This window comes from Musca vetustissima, unplaced genomic scaffold (genome assembly GCF_032173495.1).
Source record: "Musca vetustissima isolate MV318-11 ecotype Yass unplaced genomic scaffold, APGP_CSIRO_Mvet_v1 utg39693, whole genome shotgun sequence".
Taxonomy (NCBI): Eukaryota; Metazoa; Arthropoda; class Insecta; order Diptera; family Muscidae; genus Musca; species Musca vetustissima.
The window spans coordinates 43,895-68,708 of record NW_026886442.1 but is presented as its reverse complement, the minus strand read 5'-3'; the positions used below and the strand labels follow the sequence as shown (position 1 = coordinate 68,708).

General features: G+C 32.3%; 2 protein-coding genes across 3 annotated transcripts in view; one reads left to right on the top strand and one right to left on the bottom strand.

Annotated features, from left to right (window-relative positions):
* LOC133333948 (protein EFR3 homolog cmp44E) overlaps positions 1 to 22,260 on the bottom strand; it is a 28,489-nt gene extending 6,229 nt beyond the window's left edge. The window contains exons 1-3 of one of the 2 annotated variants that reach the window (XM_061542258.1): positions 22,176 to 22,260; positions 12,977 to 13,181; positions 9,979 to 10,132 (exon numbers count right to left, since the gene is read on the bottom strand). In XM_061542258.1, coding sequence (XP_061398242.1) covers positions 9,979 to 10,132; positions 12,977 to 13,181; positions 22,176 to 22,260 — 444 coding nt within the window. Of the gene's footprint in view, positions 1 to 9,978; positions 10,133 to 12,976; positions 13,182 to 18,934; positions 19,036 to 22,175 lie in introns of those variants that run through there. The other variant, XM_061542259.1, reaches the window with a different exon arrangement.
* On the top strand, positions 1,768 to 2,510 carry LOC133333946 (large ribosomal subunit protein uL16). The gene has a single exon (XM_061542257.1). The coding sequence runs from the start codon at positions 1,828 to 1,830 to the stop codon at positions 2,482 to 2,484; it is 657 nt and encodes a 218-aa protein (XP_061398241.1). The 5' UTR covers positions 1,768 to 1,827; the 3' UTR covers positions 2,485 to 2,510.
* Positions 22,261 to 24,814: the final 2,554 nt, after the last annotated feature.

Below are 24,814 nucleotides of genomic sequence, written 5' to 3'. Positions count from 1 at the left end.
ATTATTTGTGCTTTAATGAATACTTTAATTCATTTTCTAAAGGATTCATAATAAAAATCAATATTGTTTTTTTTTAATTTTTAGCGATTTTTGCTACGGTAATCGATTGACATCACTGTAGTGCAGTGTTGAGTGTTCTGTCAGTTGAGCTGTGTTCATTAAGTAAATGACAACGTATAAGCATACGTTGAAAACAAAGCGTATAAAACGTAAACATATGTATACGTTGGACAATATGCAGCGTTTTGAAGTAAAAAAAAATACGCTTGACAAAAAAAAAAGCGAAATAAAAACGAAATTTAAATATATAAAATATTTCATGTATAGAAAAATTCAGAAAATGTCTTCTCCATGTACACTATAGTTTGTGTAATGATATATAAATGAGAAAATATAAAAAATGGGTGTAGTAAATAAAAAAACTGGTCTATAAAAGTGAAGCTTATTCGTAATTTTAGGCTAAAAAATATTTGGAAAATAATTAATATAGAGGAACGTTTGACAACACTTCACCTAAATATTTGTATATTTGTTAAAAACCCATATATTAGGTGGTTATTTTCATAATTGTATTCAAATACAAAAATGTACTTTAAAGAAATAAAGGTGAGCATACGTTCTCTTTTTTAGAGCGCAATCATCTATTTTAACTGGCTGTCATCTATAAAATGTATGTCCTCTATCTGGCATCTATTTCTATAATCTGTCATCTTTGTTATCTATTTTCTTTAAAAACATTGATCAATATTTATTTTGGTAAATAAAAACAAATTAATAAATGTTATGAAATTTCAGTGAAATACTTAGAAAAGGTATTTTTGGTACATTCAGGATTTGTAGACATATTTTCCAATCGAATTATCTGTTATTTCATTTTTTGAGTTCTAACAGCCTTGGGTAACAAATTTCCATAAAAAATATAATTATAAAATTTTGGTACTTTTTGAATTCCTGGATGTTTTGCAAAGGAATTGACTGTAATTTGATATTTTGGGTTCTATTTTTTTAGGTTCCCCAATATAAAAAAATTCACCCTTTCATTATTTGTTCATTTTACAAAAAGTGAATGTAATTTAATAAATTTTCAATTTTGTTTTGTGGTTTGCATTATTTGCTTGAAGATATGGATTCGACGTATTTAATAACTTTTTAACTCATTTTATATATTTATAAATAAATCAAAATGTACGTTTTATACACATACTAGTTCTCTTTAATTAAAAAGATTTCACTACTCAAAGTGATCAAATGCCAGCCCCCATATTAGGTAATCATATTCATAGGAGCCCCCAATCCATATTTTGAATGTCATCCTCGTGGTGGAGGGTATAAAAGTTTGGCATGGCCTAACTTAACGTCATTTTAACTTCTCTTTTTCGCAAGACTTAATTTTTTCTTTCAAAAATACTTAAATATAAATATCGTTTAAATGCTGTAATTTTTTTTCAATTCCAGTATAAAATAATCCCTTAAATACTTTTAAAAAATTTATAATAATTTTAGTTGATAATTTCCTTTTCAAAATTAATGTTTTTTTCTATTAATTTTTTCTTTCCCATAATCTCATTTTATACTCTGTTGTACAATCGCCCGACGTATATAGTCACAGCAAAGCGTAAACAATCAACCAGTCATTTACGCTTTACGCCCCACACATACGTTCAATGAACACACGCCACATTGTGCGCGGCGCTGCTTGTTATCTACAAGTGCAAAAAAATGTGCTTTATTGAACACAGTTCCGAACACTTCCCACTGCTGTGTTCAGTAACTTCCGTCTGTATTTCTTTCTTTCTTTTTCTGACGGAGTAAAGTTCGGTTGGAAAAATGGGTCGCCGTCCAGCGAGATGTTATCGTTACTGTAAAAACAAGCCTTATCCAAAATCCCGTTTCTGTCGTGGTGTACCCGATCCCAAGATCCGTATCTTCGATTTGGGCAGAAAGAAGGCTGGCGTAGAAGATTTCCCCCTATGCGTGCATTTGGTGTCTGACGAATATGAACAGCTTTCATCCGAAGCCTTGGAAGCAGGCCGTATTTGCTGCAACAAATACTTGGTGAAATTCTGCGGTAAGGATCAATTCCACATCCGTATGCGTTTGCATCCATTCCACGTCATCCGTATCAACAAGATGTTATCGTGTGCCGGAGCTGATAGGCTCCAAACTGGAATGCGTGGTGCTTTCGGCAAGCCACAAGGTACCGTCGCCCGTGTGCGCATTGGACAACCCATCATGTCGGTGCGTTCCAGCGACAGATTCAAGGCCCAAGTTATTGAGGCTCTCCGTCGTGCCAAGTTCAAGTTCCCCGGTCGCCAAAAGATCTATGTCTCCAAGAAGTGGGGCTTCACCAAGTACGATCGTGAGCGTTACGAAGAATTGCGTGACGAAAACCGTTTGGAACCCGATGGTTGCAACGTTAAATACAGGCCAGAACATGGACCCATGGCTGCCTGGGAAAAGGTGCAACGTGATGTTTACGCTTAAGTTTGTAAATCGCTTGGTGTGAAAAAGTGAAAGATACGCAACTACACAAGTTTACCATCTATATTGTGAAATTAAATTTTTTAAAATAAAATTGAGTTGAACAATTGATTTGTTCAATTCTTTAAACAAAAAAATTAAAAAAAAAACAGTGATTTTATTTTCAAATGGGAATTGGGAAAGAAAACGCACAAGAAATGGAAAAATTGTGAATAAATGTGGGGGGAAGGGAGCGGGGGTTGAAGATGAATCATGTTGGACACAATGGATGAGCTATACCAATGCACGACGCAGCTTATGGTAGGAAACCCCCGTATGTATAAAATCTATATTATGAAAAGTTTCTAATCGAAATATTTTTAACTTACAGGTACCTACCAACCAACCGATGTAATAGAAAATGGAAAACAAAAATGTAAATAAATAACTTCCTGGTTGATTGAGGATTTAAACATGGAAGGATTTTTAAAAGGCATCAGTTCAATATAAAAGGAGTTTTTGTGGTAATTGGAGCAAATATAAACTGGCGGGTAGAAATCCGGAAATAGTTAATTTTTAGAATTTCCAAGTTGAACAACAATCCAAGTGCAGCCACACAGCAATTAAAATGTTTGCATTTGAAACTAGTGGCAGATATTGTGTTCAGCAATGACTGAACTTGACCCAAAATATTTAAAGGCCACAACAAATTATAATCCTTATATAATTATAATTCTCAGGAATTAAATTTTAATTAAAAATATAATTTTTCATTTCCAATAAGAATTATAAATTGAGAATTGTGAGGGTAAGAAAAAATTCGCCAAGATAATTGCATATATAAGTGGTCATCTTGTACAGTAGCATAGCAATTCGGGTGTTTATACTAGACCTTTGAATAGGACAGATATAGCTAAGGATAGATATAATGGACATTAAACGGTCTTTAATTTTCTTTATTGATAGACTATTTGGGAATTCTAGAAGGCAACATTAGCTTTACCACAAAATTGATCTTTTTGAGATTGGTTGAAATTAAAGCCTCTTTTGAATAATCAGCAAATGCAAACGAAATATTGCTGAGTAACCATGATAAAATCAACCGATGTTCTTTTAAACGCGATAGTCATTGTTGTGAAATAATTTTATGAGAAAACGCAAGTTGAATCATTAAAACAATGCATTGATCCAAGGTTTTTTAGCTCTTGTTAATCGTTTAATATTTTAAATATTTACCTACGAAATGAAGTGACGTTTTTATTAATTTTTAAAGTTAAAGTAAAATGGCGTGAAATAAATACAACGTACAGTTCAAAAAATTAACAATTAAAGATTTTCGAGACGGATTATCACAAAAAGATATTTGCATAAAGTATGGTTTACCGAAATCATCAATCATTATAAAAAAGTTTACAACAACCGGAATACTCGAAACTGCTCACTGCGGTGGCCGCCCAAGGGCCACTACATCGAAAGACGATGCAAGAATAGTTAGAGAATTCAAAAAATAATAATAAATCAGCTACGAGTGTGGTAGAAACTCTCAACTTAAGTATAAGCAGTCGAACCGTACAAAGAAGAGCACGTTCTGCTGGACTTAAAGTCCATTCATATCGGGAAAAAATAGAAAAGCTCGAATAAAATTTGCCGAAGAACACATCAGTTGGTCTATACAGTTTTGGACGCAGTTTTATTTTCGGATGAATCAAAATTTAATTTAAAATGTTCTGAAGGAATGAAGAGAGTAGGGAGACCAATAAATAAGAGGTTAGATCCACGATATTGCCAAGGCACAGTAAAACATGGGGGAGGTAATGTGATGGTCTGGGGTTGCCTTTCTGGAAATGGACTAGGACCCATACACAAAAAAGTGGGGTTATGGATAGATTCATGTACGAAGAAATCTTGCAAAGTGTTATGCTTCCATGTAGAACCCAACAAACCAAAAGTATTGAGAATAATATTATATTAAGCTTACCAACACAAGCATTAAAGTCTTGAGAAAATCTTGAGAAATGTTTATTAATAACTGTAGAAAAATCAAAACGGAACCCTTATGATACAATTACTTGTGTAATATTACTAAAAGCTTATTCTTGCAGTTGGGAAACATTTGTACACAAATGTTTTCTCAAGCATAGTTGAAAACGGTTTGTGAATTCACATTTTAACAATATTTTTTTAATATTACTAAAAGAAGCTTAAGAACAACTATTATTATAAGCTTGTTCTCAAGTGGTATTGAGATTTGATTACTGAATGGTATGTTGGGAATGGAATATGCCACTGCTATGGCAATTTCAGCAGGACAATGATCCGAAACACACCTCAAGACTTGTAGAAGATTGTTTTGAAAAAGAAGATATTCAAGTAATGAAGTGGCCAGCACAATCACCGGACCTAAATCCGATTGAACAATTATGGGAAATAGTTAATAAAAAGATAAATATTTGTTTTTAAAAAATAATAGCTGTTTTTAATTTCAATGCATATTTGTTTTAAAACTTAAATAATTTTATATGCTTATGAAGTTTAATGAATATTTAAATTTGGTTTACGTGCTACAATAAGTTTATTTCCATATCATAGTATGTATTTATAATCAATTCATATGAAGGTTTACATTCCCTGAGTCACTGTTATTATTGGGGAAACCGGTTTTCTTGCTAATATCCGTTTATGAGTCATTCAATCAAATTGAAAACAAATCATGTATTTATATCCTTCATCATAAGGTAGAATATGTATATTTGTCATTCCGTTTTCAACACATGGAAATATTAAAGGAGAGTAGACATATAATCATAAGGTAGAATATGTATATTTGTCATTCCGTTTTCAACACATGGAAATATTAAAGGAGAGTAGACATATAATCTTGATCAGAATAATATTCTAGGTCTAACATTCTATGTTCGTCTGTTGAAAACACGATAGAGTATTTTCGAATAAAATGTCTGGGTCTAAAATTAGGTAGAGTATTTTGATTATGATTGGGTAGCAAACCATCCTATTTCCATTTCTTAGTGGATATGAGACTTGAGAATAGTTATGTGTTAGGCCACTGCATTACATATCCTAATTGCATTATTTAAGATTTTTTTTTCGAACTATAGAGTTTCTGACCCCTCCAAATTAATAGATGTTAAGATATTATTAAGCACATTTGGGCAAGATTGTCGTATTCGATATAAATTGATTGGGGGTCTTGAATAGTTTGGGGAGGTTTTTGAATCAAATTGGCTTTAATTTGATATTTTAGGTTCTCATTGAGTGTCAAATCTTCCTACAAAAATTTGATGATATACCTGGAATACTTTCTGAATATTCATTCGTCTGTCCATGGAATTCGGCTAGTTTCAGTAGACTCGCTCAAGGACAATTGTTGTTGGACCATATTAGCTTTGTGAAAAGTCTGTTCAGATTTTGTAAATTTTGAAAGTAAAATCTAAAAATTTTATATAACGATTTTACATTTATGTTCTATAAAAGCCAAAGATGAGAGACACATAGGAGCATCGAATGTTAAAATGGTATTGTTTAATAAAATCCCAAAAATGTTTCCGTTCCATTTTTTTAAATTTAACTCATTTTCATTTGTAATAATGCAATATATTATATAATAAATTATTTATTATTATTTGAAGCCTCAATTTATAAATATATATTTTAAAAAAGCCTGTCTTTGCCTGAGACATTACTAAAACATACATCTATTTTTCATATAAATATTTTTAATTACTACAAAGTAAATATGAATGAACTTTGTACACTGAAACCTCTGAACGCATGCAAATCATAGTTTGCCTTTAAAAACAAATAATAATATACTAATGTATGGCTATTTCAAATATCCATTTTATTACACCGATAACATAAAAATGTTTTCCGCCTACTTCGTTAATAAAAAACTATCGATCATTAAAAATCTAATCGTAAAGAAAAATATTCAATTTACTTGTCACTGTCATTGTAGAGATTTCATTAGAGGTGGGATTTTGAAGAAAATAGAATAGGGTAATAAGGGATACAGAATGTTGGTTCCAATTAGATTGATGATCTATGCAATTTAAATTAAAATCAACCTCTGTCTCGTGATAATATCCGCACTTTTTCTATTTGATATAAATTTATGCGAGCGCAATGAACTTATTTTACAAAATCTACTAACATTGTTAAATCAGTTTAACTTATTTTATTTAACAACCTAGGATCTGAAATTTGTGAGTGACATATAAGGTGTTTCAACGATTCGTTAATCATGCTATCTCTCTTACATTATAGGAAACAAATATACGTTAAATCTATTATATCATAATGGAAAATTAAATGTGTAATTAATAACAACAACAGTAGCAACAAAAAAATGGCTAATCATTGTTGCCTGATAAGAATATGAAACATTAGGTCTGTTCGTAAACTAGATATTTTGTAAAGAAGGGTTGAATAACGGAATGGGATATCTGTTTTGAATATTAAAGACTACAAATACCAAAAACTTTGAAATCCACTAAATTAATAGGCCGCTTAAGCTCAATGAATGACACATCATTCAAATAATATAATGGTAATGCAAAAATTCTAAAATTGAGGTACACATTATAATCAATTAAAGCAAATTTAAATTTGTATTTTTTAATGATTATTTTTTCTCTATACAATGCAATAATATCTGTATATGGAAAGAGAAATTTAAAAAAAGAATAGAATGCTACAAAGGTACCACAACATTATGTTATTAGATCCTCACATTACCACTTTCTTACTCTCTCCTAGTATGTGCTTCTTAATTGGAATTTTTATCGATCACACCTAATGCCCCTGCTAATGTCACGCGTAAAAATTGTCATACAAATGATGTGTAACGTAACAGAACATGATAATAAATTAAATTAATAATAAATTGTGTCGTTCAACCTGTTAGGCAAATATTAACACACAATTTGCGGGTTTTGTAAAGATATTCCAAATCGATTTATGTTCATAAGAGAAAATAATGTTGACTTTAAAAGAAATTTCTCAAAACAGTCAGAAAGAGAGAGAGAGAGCGATATATTGCGGTTGCAAAAATTTGTAAGATAATCTCTATGGAACAATTTAAATCGAGGCTAAGCGTAGGCCAATTTTGAAATTCTTTCACAAAGGCAAAAGCCACAGTGGTTTTTAATGAGATTTGGAAGTGTGAAATGCTGGCAAGAGGGTTTTTTAAGACTAATCTCTGTCAGGATGATAGGGAATAGAGTTGAATTCAGTCTGCAGTTCATCACCTGGACATCTCACAATGATTTAGGCTTATTTTCCTTGACATGAAAAGGAGGCTATATTGAGGTCGACAACAGTTTCTCCACTGACTTTGATAGATAAATTAACGGTCAAAACTGCAATTTCAACAACTATGCATACTACGAATACTTCTATGACACTAGCAGAATGTTTACGTCATAGCGACGAAAACAATCAAGTGATATCTGAGACTGATGATGAACAACAAGTACATGAAATGCAAATTACAGGTCAAATTTTTAATATAAAACATCCCGAGACTAGTAATGTTTTAGAATTCGATCAAAAATATATCCTTTAAGAGGTGCCGGTGAATAGGTCGAGGTGTTGTAAACCGAATTACAAATTTAACGTAATGGTGGAGTAGGTATTTAAAATGTTTATACCCTTCACCACACTGTGGTACAGGGTATTATGTCTTTGTGTATATGTTTGTAACAGCAAAAGGAAACGAGATAGACCCAGGATTCCATTTGAGAATATGCATAGAATCCGTCTGTAGATGTTAAATTGTTAAACAAAGTACAGGTCGCATTTATGATCCGGTTTGGTTGAAATTATGTACAAGTCAGTTATTTGGTCCAAGGACGAACACTATTGAATTCGGTTCAGCTTTAGATATAGCTCCCATATATAATTTCATCCGATTTAAGGTAATTGGTGCACCGAAGACCCTATATATCTTTCGAATTGCACAAAATTTGGCATAGTGTACTGAGTTGTGTCTACAATGATGTGTGTTAAATTTCGTGAAAATCGATTCAGATTTAGATATAGCTCCCATATATATTTTCGTCCGATTTTATGTATATGGTGCACGAAAATCCCTATATATATATTGCGATTTGCAAGAAATTTGGCATATGGTACTGAATTAGGTCCAGAATGATGTGTGCTATGTTTCGTGAAAATCGGTTCAGATTTACATAACCTCCTATATATATTTCGGCCGATTTTAAGTAAATGGTGCACTGAAGATCCATAGTTAGGCCGATTGACACAACGTACTCTAGTTATTATAAATTAATCTCCGTTAAGTTTCCTTGAAATCGGTTCAGATATAAATATATCATAGCTTCCATATATAATTTCGACCTATTCTTGAGAAGATATTTTTAGGAATGTCCTTCAGCAAACCCACAAATAAACATTTGCACCAAGAATCTGTTGCTTCCGTATTTTTTTGAGAATTCATAACATTTATTTATTCTAGAAGTGTTTTTTTGTTTCAAATGCTAAAATTTGTTGCAATAACTTTTACTTTGGGAATTTCACTTGTCCCCAGGATATAATATTATGTTTATTTTTATAAAACAATGTTAATGTCCCCGGGGCAATTTGTTATTACATGTATTCAATTAAAGGTCAGTTCTGCCCACCATAACCTTGAAAACTTATTTTTTATCCCCATCCAAATATTTGTCTGCAAGTAGAAAATGTTGCTTCCGTTTTTTTTTTTTTTTTGAGATTTTATAACATTTATTTATACTAGGAAGTATTTTTTTGTTTCAAATGCTAAAATTTGTTTCAATAAGTTTTACTTTGGGAATTTCACTTGTCCCCAGGATATAATATTATAAAATCCCTGAGGGAATTTTTTTAAATGTATTCAATTAAAGGTCAATTCTGCCCACCATAACCTTGAAAAATTATTTTTCCAGGTCACCTTCTCCCATCTACTTATAACATTCCCTGTTAAACTCCCACACTTTTTGTTGAGATAATCTAAAAAAACACACATACACTGACATCTCTATTATTTCAAAAACTATGTTCAACATTGTTGCTATTCTGAACCTTCCCCTTTCCGTTATCACACACGTAAAAAATGTGATAACAACAATGGGTAAAGAGATATTTTGCAAATAATAAAAAACATAGAACAACAACATTGTTAACTAAAAATAGTAAAAATTTAACGAAAGGAGAAGAGAGGAGAGCGAAGAAAAAAACATTAAACGCACATGACATTTAATTACAAAAAGGCTATTTAATAAATTGGAGGTCATGGCATATATGACAGTAAACAAATAGCCACACATCAAAAAAAGAAAAAAAAAACAAACAAAAAAGGATGCGCACTAGCCCGTCAGGCCAGTGGCCTTATTAGTGTTAATCCTTAATTTAATATATATTGGTCAAGGTCAACAATGTGTGTGTGTATGTATAAATATTTGAATTTGGGGTATTGGTAAAATTTCCTTAATTTAATTAAAACACAAAAACAAAACTTACCGAATTTGTGGCCAAAATTTGTAAATTTGGATTTGAATCCTCCAACAATTTCTGTACCATGCGCAAAAATGATTCCACAAATAAATTTAAAGTTGTTTGGGCATGACAGGCCTGCAATAAGATATCCATGGCTTCCATGGCAATTTCCACAAACCTATTTGGCGAATCAAGCAGGAGCAGCAGCAGCAAAATAAAAGAAAAAAACAAAATAGTCATAGAAAATTGTTAATAAAAGAGTAGAAATTTAAGAATATAATAACAACAACAATAGAGTGTGAGGTAAGAGTAATATGAGACAAATTATACATAAGAGTCATAATAAAAATAACAATAACAACAACAATAACAAACAATAATGTTTATAACAGCAACAATGTCAGTGAATGGTAATTGCAAGTGGCAGTGGCTGTAGACAGGCGGCATACCTCCTTATTCACAGCCCCCAATGTTATAAAAATAAACACAACAACAAATTGGCAAATGACACCAGTTGCCAGGAGCCCTAGGTGGTATTTGTGGTGGAGAATCTGAAGGTGATGTTGATATCAACAATATGTCTATTGATACAATTGAACACTGTAGATGAAGGCTTCGTTTAGTTTCTTTTTTATATAATTATAGGATAACAAGGTAGGGAAACACTAGGCAACATAAAATTTGAATGAATACAATATTTATTTAATAAAAAGATGTATTAATTCTAAACCTGAGGAAAGACGGACGGGACTTCAACACCTTGGATATATTCAACAGACGCCGCATTTTCGAAAGACCATTAACTTGAAATTGGATGAACAAAAATATTTGACCTTAGTCTATATGTGAACCAACTAACATCAATCCAAACATATGCAATTCTGCAACGTATTCTAAATTTCATTTCATTCGGACAAATCTCAATCGGACACTCGTTGATTATTTGAAACCCAATAAACATAAAACCCACAATATCTAAACCGATTTCAACAAAGCTTGTCCCAGTTTAGTTTATATTAATTTCAGCACGTTTTGTGCATATCGGCCATATTTCGGGTGCTTGGTGCATCATTTACTTAAAATCGGAGGAAAATATATATAGAAGCTATATCTGAAACTGAATCGATTTGAACCAAACTTAACAAATATTATTCTAGATTTAATTCTGTACGCTATGCTAAATTTCGTGCAAATCGAAAGATATAAAGGGACTTTGATACACCATTTACAATAAATCGGACGAAAATATATATGTGAGCTACATCTAAATCTGAACCGATTTTCACGAAACTTCACACACATCATTCTAGACTTAATTCAGTACGCTGTGCCAATTTTCGTGCAAATAAAAACATATATATGGGAGTTATATCAAAATTTGAACCGATTTTCACGAATTTCATTTGAACCGATTTTCAGCACATGTCATTGTCGACTTAATTCAGTACGCTATGCCAAATTTCGTGCTAATCGAATGATGTATAGGGACTTTGGTGCCCCATTTACCTTAAATCGGACGAAAATATATATAGGAGCTATATCTAAATCTGAACCTATTTTTCCCAATTTCAATAGTGTTCGATCTTGGGCCAAACAAATGAGCTGTACCAAATTTCATCCAAATCGAATGATAAATGCGACCTGTACTTTGTTTACAATTTAACATCAACAGACGGACCGACGGACATGCATAAATCGTCATAGAAAGTGATTCTATGCATATTCTCAAAAGGAACCATGTGTCTATCTCGTTTCCTTTTGCCTGTTTACAACCATATGCACAAAGTCGTAATACCCTGTACCACAGTGTGGTGAAGGGTATAAAAAGGGGGTTATGTGGGGACTACCCCTAAAAGTGGGCGAATATTAATAATTTTTGGGAGGGAGATTTGTCACCATATACGACTTAAAGAAAAAACAAATTACAAAGAATTTGGTTAAAAAACCCGTTCAAGAACCCCAAAATATCGAAAATTGGGGGGATTGGGGGCTACCCAAAAAAATCATCTATATTTTTAATTATTAGTGGAGAGATTTGCTACCCAATAAGAACTCAAAGTACTAAATTACAGCCAATTCGTTGAAAAAATACAATCTGAACCCCCAAAATACCGACAATTGGGGTACCTTTATATGGAGACAACCAGAAAAAATTTACCTATATTTTAAGTGGAGAGATTTGCCACCCAATAACGACAATTGGGGGTACCTTTATATGGAGACAACCAGAAAAAATTTACCTATATTTTAAGTGGAGAGATTTGCCACCCAATAAGAACTCAAAGTACTAATTTACAGGCAATTCGGTGGAAAAATACGATCAGAACCCCCAAAATACCGAAAATTTGGGGTACCCTTATATGGGGGCTATATTTATTATTTTGAGTGGGGAGATTTGCTACCCAATAAGAACTCAAAGTACTAAATTACAGACTATTCGGACGAAAAATGCGATCAAAACTCCCAAAGTACCGAAAATTGGGGAAATACTTATATGGGTGCTTTCGGAAAAAATTGCCTATATTTATTATCTTTAGTGGGGGAGATTTGCTACCCAATAAAAACTCAAAATACTAAATTACATCCAATTTTTGTCTTCAAAACTATCATTTTGTCAGCTCTTATTTCTATGAAGTATGTGGTGAATTTTTTAATTTAAAAGCTATTAAAATTTTATCTATTTTTAGAATACTCTTATACTCTGTAGATTATTCCCTTAAAAGGTCATCCCTCCATAACAGCTTATTTTAATAGGACACCTCATTCATTGAAGTTGTTTTTCCTCGGTCCCTAAAGTCGGTCATCTGTTAACAGAAAAACGTGTATTTCTTTTGTTGCCCAGTGTCATTGACTCACAAGGATAACAACATGAATACATTGTGACAGGAAGGAGACCACCCGCCACTAATAATTGCGACATAATGCCATTTGTGAGTCATTTGTGCCATAAACTTAAAAGAAAAACAAATACAACAACAAATTAAATATACAAATCGAATTACACATAATTACATTTACTTACTTATAACGTTTGCGATTAATATCCTTCGATGCTTTCTGATACAAATATTCACCAATACGATCCAGTTTATCCGGTGAACTCAACGAATAGAATGTCAGCTTTTCCATATTTGATTTGACCAGGCCATCTTCCGAGTTGACTGGGAATATATTATCCACGAGACGTTTATAGCGCGGCCTCAAAGCCGAACAACAACCGCAACAACCTAAGGGTATAAGACAGGGTTGAAAACAACACGAACATGGTGGACGCGATACGGAGGGACGCGGTATTATTAAACGCATGCATTTGTAGCTAAACATAATAATAGGCAGGATCGTTTTTTGATTATTGATTAATTGATTTGATGATGGTGAGATTAAGATTGAGAGAAGAGTAGAGATGATGATAATTTTCTTTTTTTGTGGCTTATTTTAAATAATTATTTTCTCCTTTTAGAGGGAGTGAGGAGAGTATTCATTATATTGTGACAAACTGACAAACACTGGCCAATAAGATATTGCAAAACATTTTCGCGCTTTTGTAAACTTTCGTAGGATAATAGGGTTTTATTGTTTTGTTTATTATTTATTTGTAAGTGAGTGTGTGTTTGTTTGTGATTATTATTATTTAGAATCTTTTGGCTCGGTCTTTATGCCGAGGAAGACGTTTTAGTACTAAACAACCGTTAACATTTCTAATGTACACATAGCGGTTAGATTGTGCATATCAGTCAGAGTCTTTCCCTCCCTGACGAACTGACAGACAGACATACGACTAGCTGCCTTTTCAGTGGCTAGGTGGTAATCGTGTTGGGTGCTGCTGCTCTGGTCGCTTGACTGGTGGCTAGCTGTTGTGTTATTGCAAATGTTTGTATTCCCCCCACTACCTCCCTTCCTCGCAACTCCTGCTATTCTATTCTTTAGACTTTGCTGTTACGCTTAGCGAAATAACATATAAAAGTGACGTTTATTTTCACAATGAAAATCCAACAACAACAACAAACACGAAGTATAAAAAAAGTGTTGTGTTTACAAATTGTTGTGAGAGCCCTTTCCATTGCTGTTTTAACTGCTGTGACGGCAAAACGGCAATGGCCTTTGTTTTTGGCGGTGACTATTACAACTATGCTGCTGACTGACTGATATTAAGGTTCTAGGCTCTGAGTATGTGCGTTTTTTGGAGTTCTCTTTTCGCCGCCGCCAAGTTAACATGCAAACATCGCAATGTCATTCAGTCAGTCATTCATTCGCTGGCCGGCTATCGTTCTACAAAGTAATCATCAGTAATCGTATACCATCATTCATCGTTCAAATTAGTCGTGTAGCCGTAACCAAAAACGAACGAAAGGTGGGAAAAGGTTTTTAAAGATAAGAATATTTGTATATTATTTTTAGTTTAATTTTATTTTGGTAAAATTTCAGAAGGGTTTGGTTTGGAAGAAGAGCAAATATATGGATCGATACCTTGTCATATGGAATACAATTTTATTTTATGCAATTTTTTTTATATCCTGGGGTCAACAATTGGAATAAGTGAAATAGTAAACAAGTAAAAGAAGCGTTAAGTTCGGCTGGGCCGAATTTTGGAAACCCTCCACCATAAGTATGCTAACAGATACTTGCAACGAAAATATAGGGAACATTTGGGTATGTTGTGGACCTATACCGATAATTCTACCAAAACCTAATACAAATTTCAGCAATTTTTAATGAAGATTTTTTCCTAAAAACAACAAAAACTGAACTGATATTGACGACGCTTGGTAGGATGGAACATCCCCAAAATACTGCAATTTAGAGGATACTGTTATATAAGGCCATCACCAATGTACACAGGATTTATTTTCGGGGGGTTGGGTGGAAGCAGCTGGTTCAATATGAACATTTTCATTGAGAGAAAAAAACGTATGTGAGTACGTCCCTGGAGGCGATACCTAAAGCGGGACCAGTATTGTTTACATCGTGTAGGAATTACCGACCATTTGTAGTTATCATTATATGAGGTGTTATGTCTCTATTGAGTACTGATATAGCTCAATTTCGGAACTAACATTTTTGCATCTCAATAACTTCGTTTACGCTAAATATTACAAATACAGAAAATCGGTAGGAATCATTATATGGGGACTAGATCGAACTGCGGGCCAGTTTTTTATCTCGTTTTTATCTCGATATCCTCCGCTGGTTCAATATGAACATTTTCATTGCAGAAAAAAACGTATGTGAGTACGTCCCTGGTGGCGATACCTAAAGCGGGACCAATATTGTTTACATCGTGTAGGAATTACCGATCATTTGTAGTTATCATTATATGAGGTGTTATGTCTCTATTGAGTACTGATATAGCTCAATTTCGGAACTAACATTTTTGCATCTCAATAACTTCCTTTATGCTAAATATTAAAAATAGCGAAAATTATATGGGGACTAACCTAACTACGGGTCGATATGGTTCATTATCGAACCTTACGTTCTAGTTTTTTTATATCGATATCCTCCGCAAGTAGAATGATTACAATAAAGTCTTAGAACCAAAACCAAATCGCGGAACAAATCAGATAACTATTTTAATAGAAAAAGGGGGGTTATATGGGGACTACCCCTAAAAGGTGGAGAATATTAGTAATTTTTGGGAAAAAACACATTACAAAGAATTTTGTCAAAAAAACCCCAAAGTACCGAAAATTGAGGGGTACCCTTATATGGGGACTATCCGAAAAAATTTACCTATATTTATAATTTTTAGTGGGGAAATTTGCTACCCTTTAAGAACTCAAAGTACTAAATTTGAGCGAATTTTGGCGATCTATCTCAATTCGTTTAGACGCTAGAGTGATTACAACAGACAGACGGACGTGCTTAAATCGTTATAGAATTTTACGCTGATCAAGAATATATGTACATTATAGGGTCAGAAATGATTTCAGATTGTTTCATCTTTAAATTGCCCAAATAAGGTTTTGTGTACATTCAAGAGCTTTAATAAAAAAAATTAATTATAAACAGTTAGTTTTAGTTCTATTAATACATTAATTAATGAATCCCAGTGATTAACCAAGTTGTATCCTTGAAAAGGTTCTTTTTTGCATTTTATGATGACATTGAAAAAGTTTTCATTTGAAATATTTTTATCTAAACATCTACAAAACTAACCCACAAATTTACAACATCAAATACTTAAGCTAATAATTATTTTTTTGAAAAAGTACATATTTACATTTTAAATCTCTGTTATCAGAATAGTCCAAAACCAAACACAACATTTAGAACAAAATGTTGATATCAGAATGTGCTGAAGGTCTGTTGTTTACACCAAGATGTAATTTACAACAAAGAAGCACTATTTTGGATAAATACTTTTCAAAATGTAAATATTACTGAAAGGACGTTCTTTGAACCCAAATTCAAAAATAGGTACGAAATAATTGTTTAATCAATTTTAATGTAAAAAACAATTCGAATAAAAAGGTCACTTTCTAGGAGTTACTATTACAAGCACAAATGCAAATATGAGAAATTTGTCAAGGTAATTTTTAATACAATTTAATTTTTATCCACTGGATTTTAAGAGGCAAATGTAGACAGTTAGGATCCTAACGAGTATGTAAGACTTCATTTTCGGCCAGACCGAACTTAATCTACAAATGGGTACAATAAGTCGGGATTCCTAAATGAAGGCTAAAAGGTAATGTGTTTTTTTTTTCCAAAAATAGTGGACTGTATCGAAAAATTGACTTATATAAAAAATAGGTATTTTATCCTCTGAAAAACAAAGACCTGAAATTGCAAGCGAAAAAGTTTGCAATACAAAACATTATTGACGACGCATGGTAAGATGGAACATCCCTAAAATACTGCAATTTAGAGGTTGCAGTTATATAAGGCCATTACCAACATAAACAGTTTTTTTTAAGGAGGTTGGGTGGAAGCTGCTGGTTTAATATGAAAATTTTCATTGAATGATTACAAAAAAGTCTTTGAAACAAACCCAAAACGCGGAACAAATTAGATAACCATTTTAATATAAAAGGGAGATTTGTTACCAATTTGGTTGAAAACCCCGTTCAAAAACTCCAAAATACCGAAAATCGGGTCTACCTTTATATAAGGACTACCCACAAAAATGGACATATATTTATAATTTTTAGTGGAGAGGTTTGCTATCCAATAAGAACTCAAAGTACTAAATTACAGCCACTTCGGTCGAAAAATACTATCAGAACCCCAAAATACCGGGTACCGTTATATGGGGACTACCAGAAAAAGGGGAGCTATATTTATAATTTTGAGTGGAGTAATTTGGTATCCAATAAGACCCCACTTTACAAAATTTTAGCGATCTATCTCAATTCCTTTAGACTCTAAATTGATTACAACAGACAGACGGCCATTCTTAAATCATCATAGAATTTTACACTGATCAAGAATATATACACTTTATAGGGTCGGAAATGATTATTTCGATGCGTTATAAACGAAAAAACAAAACTAATATACCTTCCATACTATGGTGGAGGGTATACAAATATCCGGGGTTCTATTACGGAAGGCCAAATAAATGAAAATCAATAACTACATAAAATAATGTAAATATTATTGAATATTTTTATCAGTGATTTTTATAATTAAAATTCTGACCTTGTTCTAAAAATGTTGCAATGCCTTTAAAACTATAAAAGGAAAATCGACGACGAAGGCTATGGAACAGAGCGAAAGATATGAGTTGACCATAGAAACCTACGATCTATTTTAGAACCAGCAAGATTTTGCTACCAGACAATTTCTACGATTTTTCCATTATAAATTTCAAAATTTTTATCGGGAAAATATCACTAAAAGTCGACAAAAATTCAAGAACTAGAACAAAATGAGGTATTATACAAAATTTATCATATTCCGAAACTCAGGACAAAATAATGCTAATCCTTAAATGATTTTATCAGATTGAAGATATTAATTAAATCATTTTATGACTGAGCCGAATAAACTGAAGCCTGGAAATCTATTGTGTAGGAGGGTCAGAGACTAGTAGAGACAAATGTGTCATCTATACAAATATATGTAAAGCAATAAAAACTAGCATAAAATACAAAATATTTCTTATAACCCTCAACATCAAATAAGGGTTGGCTGTCATGACAACATTATTCCGCGGACAAATGTGTGCATGCGAAAAACAAAGGATGATACTGCACCCAACCACCCTACTTTAAATCAAAAGTCATTGAACTTTAAACAAAAAACCAAAAGCACAGGTCAATTACACTAAGCTCTTTAATATATAATTTTAGACGTATGTAAACATAACTACTACATATTTAAAAAATATTTATTAAAAATAATATTATCTCTTCAAATTTTGAATCGATTTGTCTTTTACTAATCACAAACAAATCACTCAGGGTCATGAGAACTGAAATGTCCTTGGTTTTACAACAATAATGGCAATATATGATTTTAAAAATAAAACATTGATTAATTGGTAGTGTGTATTTCCCCTCCCCACCACCCACAATCAAGTACAACCTATAGGCCTATTAACACGATGATCAATTGTGGGCATAAATAAATATATATGCCCATATCTATATACAAAACAACAATAACAGCACGCTCAATTCTTACATATATGCTTGGGCCAAATACCATAAGCATGGCCAAAATGTTTAATCTTATCAGTTTCGAAAATTTGCTTCAAACAAATTCTGTTTTGCCACCATTTCCATGTAGCATTTTTACATGATTACAAACCATTTTGAGAGCAATATCACTAGGTGGCGGCCAATCCCACCACCTCATCAACCCACTTTTGACATCCATCGAGTCAGTAAGTCAACCTCGGCCATCAGCAACAACACACAAATCAACATCATCAGTTAATCAATTTTTCATCGTTTTCTGGTTTTTCTTCTTATAAGAGGTTTATGACACACTTTCGCACTTTATTTTGTTCACATCTCTGGGCCACAATTCTCACCTGACATTATGGATAAACTTTGGACCTAATTGGTGTATGAAGTAACACTGAAGTTTCGTTGTAGTTGTTGTAATTTCCACAGATTTTTTAATAATTTATTTGCAAAACTCTAACTAAAATAAAAAATTAATCACAACACATCGACACAAACAATAGTGATGTCAACATATCGATAACTGTTGGAGAGATATCGTTTTTGTTTTGACATTTTCTTATTGTTATCGAAATGGTTGTGTGGAGCCTTTAATGGTGGCGTTTGGCGACAGAAAGGCAGAAATTGTATTACTTGAATATGATTCACAAATTGGAAACAATTGGGATAAAATCATAAAACTTTTAAAATTTATAAAGGTGTTTTTTAAAGGGGCAACAAATAGTGGATTATTGCAAGATCTGAAACTGGACAATATTAAAAGATAACGTATTTATTAAAGGGAACATTTTTTGTAAATATTGGTGATTAATAGTGAATTTTATACTGAAAAAATCTTAGAAAATTCAGCGCACAGGAATTTTAATTTATTCGGTTTATTATGCATATTTCTGACAAAAGATTATCATTTCCTAATGTAGGGAGAAATGTAGAAGGAGAAAAGGCAAATCCAATACTATTATAAGCAGCAGGTTGAAAATTGAAAATTTGTTAAAAAATTATTATGAATATTATTATTATTAGTTGGTCAGTTCCTGTACGGGAACAGACCAAGTATATGCTAGAATAGCAAGGAAGTTAGTTCGATAACAAAAAAAAAATAGGGATAATGCGTTAACAAGGCATAATAGGTATACTGGAAGATACTTGCAATGAAAATATAGGGAACATACAAAAAAATGAACCTATACCGATATTTCTACAAACCGATTTATGTAATCCATTATGTACACCAAATACAAATTTCAGGAATTTTTGTTTACATACTTTAAACTCCTTGTACATTAGAACTTTTTTACCGGATTAACCTACTTTATGATGATTTATTTGACATATATGCAAAGGAAATGACAATTGAAACCCACTGGGTTAACGAAATCTTGTTAAATGTAAACGTACTATTAGGAAGCGAAGATTTGACTTTATCATTATATGGGGACTATGCCTAATTAGCGACCGATATATGCCAATTTCAAACCCAATATTTTAGTTCGTTTTATCTCAATTTATTCCTTTAGGAGGTATCAATTTATAGAGGAGATGCCTAAATGTCTGAAGATATATTTCATTATCGTCAGGTTCGAATTTTTTTATCACGATATCTTTAGAAGGCTGAATGATTACAACAGATGGCTAAATCGTTCCACACTTTGTAGGGTAAAAACTGACTATTTCGAGTAACGAATATCCTCCTTATTATTGTGGAATACGCCTATATGGGGACAACACCAACACACGGAACAAATCAGCTACTATCCCTAAAAGGGGGCGAATATTAAGAATTTTTGGTAGGGAGGTATATGACTTCGAAAAACCAAATTACAGAGAATGTCAAAAATTATGGGTACCTCTATATGGGGACTACTAGAAAAAGTGGATTGATATTTATATTTATTGGAGAAATTGTGTGTATGATAAGAACCCATTTGTACCAAAATGCGATTTTAGTGGAGAGATTTACTATCCAATAAAAACTCAAAGTACTAAATAACGGGGGGGGGGGGGGGGTACCGTCATATGGGAGCTATTAGAAAAAGTGGACCTATATTTATAATTTTTAGTGGAGAAATCCAATGTACCAAATTTCAGCGATTTCGATATAAAACGCCCTCAAGAATCCCAAAATACCGAAAATTGGGAGGTACTTTCATATGGGAACTATGCCTAAACATGGCCCGATATAGTCCATCTTCGAACATGACCAAGGCCCTCGGACTAAAGACTACTCTATGCAAAATGTTTGGCAATCTATCTCAAACGGGCATGTTTAGATCGTGGAATTTTAGGCTGATCAAGAATATATATACTTTTTAGGGTCGCAAATGATTATTTCGATGCGTTATAAACGGAAAAACAAAATTAATATACCCTCTATACTATGGTGGAGAGTATAAAATCACACGCCTTTTCTTAGGACGCGGAAAGATATTTTTAAAAATGGATGCCATCCCTTAGGTATCGAGAAAACATTTTTCAAAAAGCACTTTTTTAGTTTTTGAAAAAAATATTTTTAAAAAATCCAAGGTTTTTGTAGGTCTTGAAAAAATATTTTTAGTATGTGGTCTGTTCCTGTACGGCAAGAATCTACTACTTTTTGCTACGATAACAAATTTTCCTTTATGATGTCGAAGAAAATAGTAAAATCTAGTAGATTCTTGCAGTACGGGAACAGGCCAACTATTTTTCCTTGCATTCTTGTGACTTTGGCCAGCCTGTCATAAATTAAAATAAATACGCCCTCATTTAAGTATCACCCAAAAACAAAACAGCGTAAGAGTTATCGATAAATAAACAACCGGTTTTGAAAAGACAAACGGAAAAGTATGTTATCAGCTGATGATAGGTGCTGCCAAGTTTACATTTAGTAGGCAGGAGGAGAAAAAAACTGTTAACTGAAGTTTACGGTATTGGAACAATTTGAAACATTGCTTTAAACAAAAAAATGTGAAAAATTAAAAAAAAATAATTACACATATATTTATAAACATATCTTATATTTTGGCAATTAAATATAACGGTATATAATTGGCGTGAATTATGATTTTTTGGTAAGTTAAATATCAACATGAATTTATCATTAAGCGCTGCCTTTAAAACGCTGATTTTGACATAAATTTGAATATAAATCAAAAAATTTGCATTTTAGTTGACTGATATTTTTCGAAATTATTGGTCTTTTCCTTACTGCAAGAATCTACTAATTTTTACTATTTTTCCAATTTCATAAAGGAAAAATTGTTATCGTAGAAAAAAATTGTACTTTTTGCAGGTTCTGGAACAGACCATATTTAAGTTTCCCTAAAGAATCTCCCAAGCAGAAAACATGTCAATGTTTACATAGACCCGAGCAAGGGTTCATAGTGGAGATTAAGAAAAATTATTCACAGCCAAATTAATATTCTCTACTTGTTTCGAATTTTGTTTATTCTAATATGTTTCCGTCTATCTTATTGTGGAATGTATGAAAAGTTCGGACAAAGCAATCACAATTGTTTTATTCCCTACAAATAATTCTATATTTTGCATTAATATTTAATTTATTAGCAGTTATCATCGATTTTATGCATCTCTATCCCTCTCAATACTTACATGATGGATCTGTACATTTCTGAACAAATGTATCAAGGAATTCGGGAAACTCCACAGGTTCAAAGCAGCACGTGAACAGAGCCATATTTGTAGGATTTGGGTTTGCTTCCTTCTTAACAGGTGGTTGAGGTCTATTCTCTGACTGCCTGTTACTGTTATAGTTGATTGACTTTTTGTTGATTTCAAAGGCGGGACGTTCTTTTTACACCTCCTCCATTTTGTGTATATTTTTTTATATTGATACTATATTTTTAACTATTTAACAATGAATTAAAACAACAACGTTACTTATTTTACAATAATTTTTTTCAATAATATTATTTTCGTTTACTTTCTTTCTATAAGATTTGTTATTGTTATTATTATTCTTTTTAAGGTTAATGTTAACTGTGACCTCTATGCTCTCTGTTATGTTCTTTTGAAGGGTTTCTCTGTTGTTCTGTTCTGTTATGTATGCCATGCACTGACTGTGAATTCATGCAGTCGTGTTTGGTTTTGTTGTTAGTTTTTCCATGTTTTGTTTGTTGTTTACTGCATGCGCGGTTCAGTGGGTGTGTGTGGGTATGTTTGTGTGTGCTGTTAAAGGGGGAGCACTTTTACTTTAGTTTATGTTGTTGTTTATTATGTTAGTTGACTGTGAGTGCAAAGATTCTCTCGCCTGAGCTTAACAAGTACAAAGAGCAACAAATTGTTGTCGGTTGACCTTGAACTGTTTAGTTAAACACATTGGGGGGAGACAATACACATGCTGGCAGTTTGTTGTTATATTTTGTTTGTATGATGTGTGTGTGTGATGATTTGTTGTTGTTGTTATTAAACAAGCGAAGAAGACAATGGCGGCGTCAACGGTGGTGTTGTTGTTGTTGGTTTGGATGGTTGTTTTTGTTTATATTTAGAAAACTGTGGGGTGTTTTGGTAGGTTAGTTATTATTATGCGAGTGTCAGAGAAATTGGGGAGAAAGGTTTAGAGAGAGTGAAAGAGAGAGTAACGTTTGTTTTGTTTGATTGGGGGGAGAATAAATAGCTGGTTTGTTTTGTTTTGATAAATCAGCTGTTTTAGGTGCCCCAAAAGGTTTTTGTATTTATCTTTGGCATAGAGCTTTATTGACACAGATATTTTTTAAAGGGGTTGTTTTTTTATTGTTGTTGTTGTTGCTGATGGTGGTTTTGTTTGCAGCAAATTTCCCAAGGGAATAAGGAAATTGTTTTCGATTTTTATTTTATAGAGGTCATATAATTTTGTTGTATATTTTATTAAAATTTTGAAATGCTTGACTGTGTTGGCAGAACAAATTTATGTTTTAATTGTTGTTTAGAAAATTTTTTATTTTATTTGTTAATGTTATTGTTGTTGTTTTTTGCTCTTTTATAACACTCAATAACCAAAAAAAGCTTTATGCTATTTATGGTAGGGTTTAGGTTTTTATTGTTGTTGTTGTTATTGCTCACTTCAGTCGTTTATATTGTTTGTCACTTCGAAATAACAAATTTTCAAGTGGTTTTGGATTCTTAAGAATCTTTTTAGCTTGTTATTCCATTGAAGAAGAAGAAGCAGCATCAACACCCACGCCTTGTTGCTGCTATTGTTCTTTTTTGGAGAGGATGTTAATGGTCGCCTTTGATGATGATGATGACAAAGACCAGCCGTAGTATGATGACACCGAGTCTGCTGTTAATGTCTTTTTGGCATGTCTCGTGTATGTATAAGTGGAGAATCTAGTTGAACTGTCACTTGGGGTATAATTAACGGTAACATTTCTTTTTTTATTTGCTTTATATTTCTTACTATAAATTAGCTAGGTAGACAAGATTGGTAAGACCACATTTCAAAATGGAGTTGAGAACTTTTTTGTAATTTATTGGAAATAAATTTATTAACACTCAATAACAAACAATTATTTATTTAATATAACGTAATTATCGCAATTTGCATAACACTTTAAAATTTCATAATTATTCTTTATTCTATTTATTTTTTGTTGTTTTTAAACAATATTCCATAACAAATTTTTGCTTCCTCTTTCCTTATTTTTCGCTGTAAGAAAACCTTGGAACTTTTTTTTTTGCAAACAACCACAAGAACTAGGAATGCCACTAGATAGGAAATTTAACATTTTTTACATTTGATTTTAACTATTAATTATTTTATTTCAATATATATTTTAGACACTTTATTCAACTCTTATTTTTTATTTTTTGTGTATAAATTTTCTATTTCTTTTTATTTCTGTTTTTTTATCCTAACACTTATCTATAAACAACTGTTTGCTACTACAGTGAAAATTTTCCTTGTGCCAAAAAAGCTCTGCGGGTTAAAATTTTTTAAGGTTTCCAAAAGCTTTGAAGGGGGTTTCCTCTCTGAAAGCTTTTTGGGGTCTGTTGTGGTAGCTTTTATCTCAATTTAGTCACGTTTTTTTTGTTGCAGATTCGTTTGTTTATTTTATAAAGTTCTCATTTTCATTCATAAAAATCTATAAGGAAAGGGCCCAAGTTGGGCCGCACTGACTAAATTATAGCCTACACCACAATTTGGTAGCCTATGAAAAATTTGGTGTTGCTGCACCATTTTTATAAAATTGGACGAAAATGTAGGAATATACATTGCTACTATTCCTAGGATTTTTGGTATTGAAAATGGG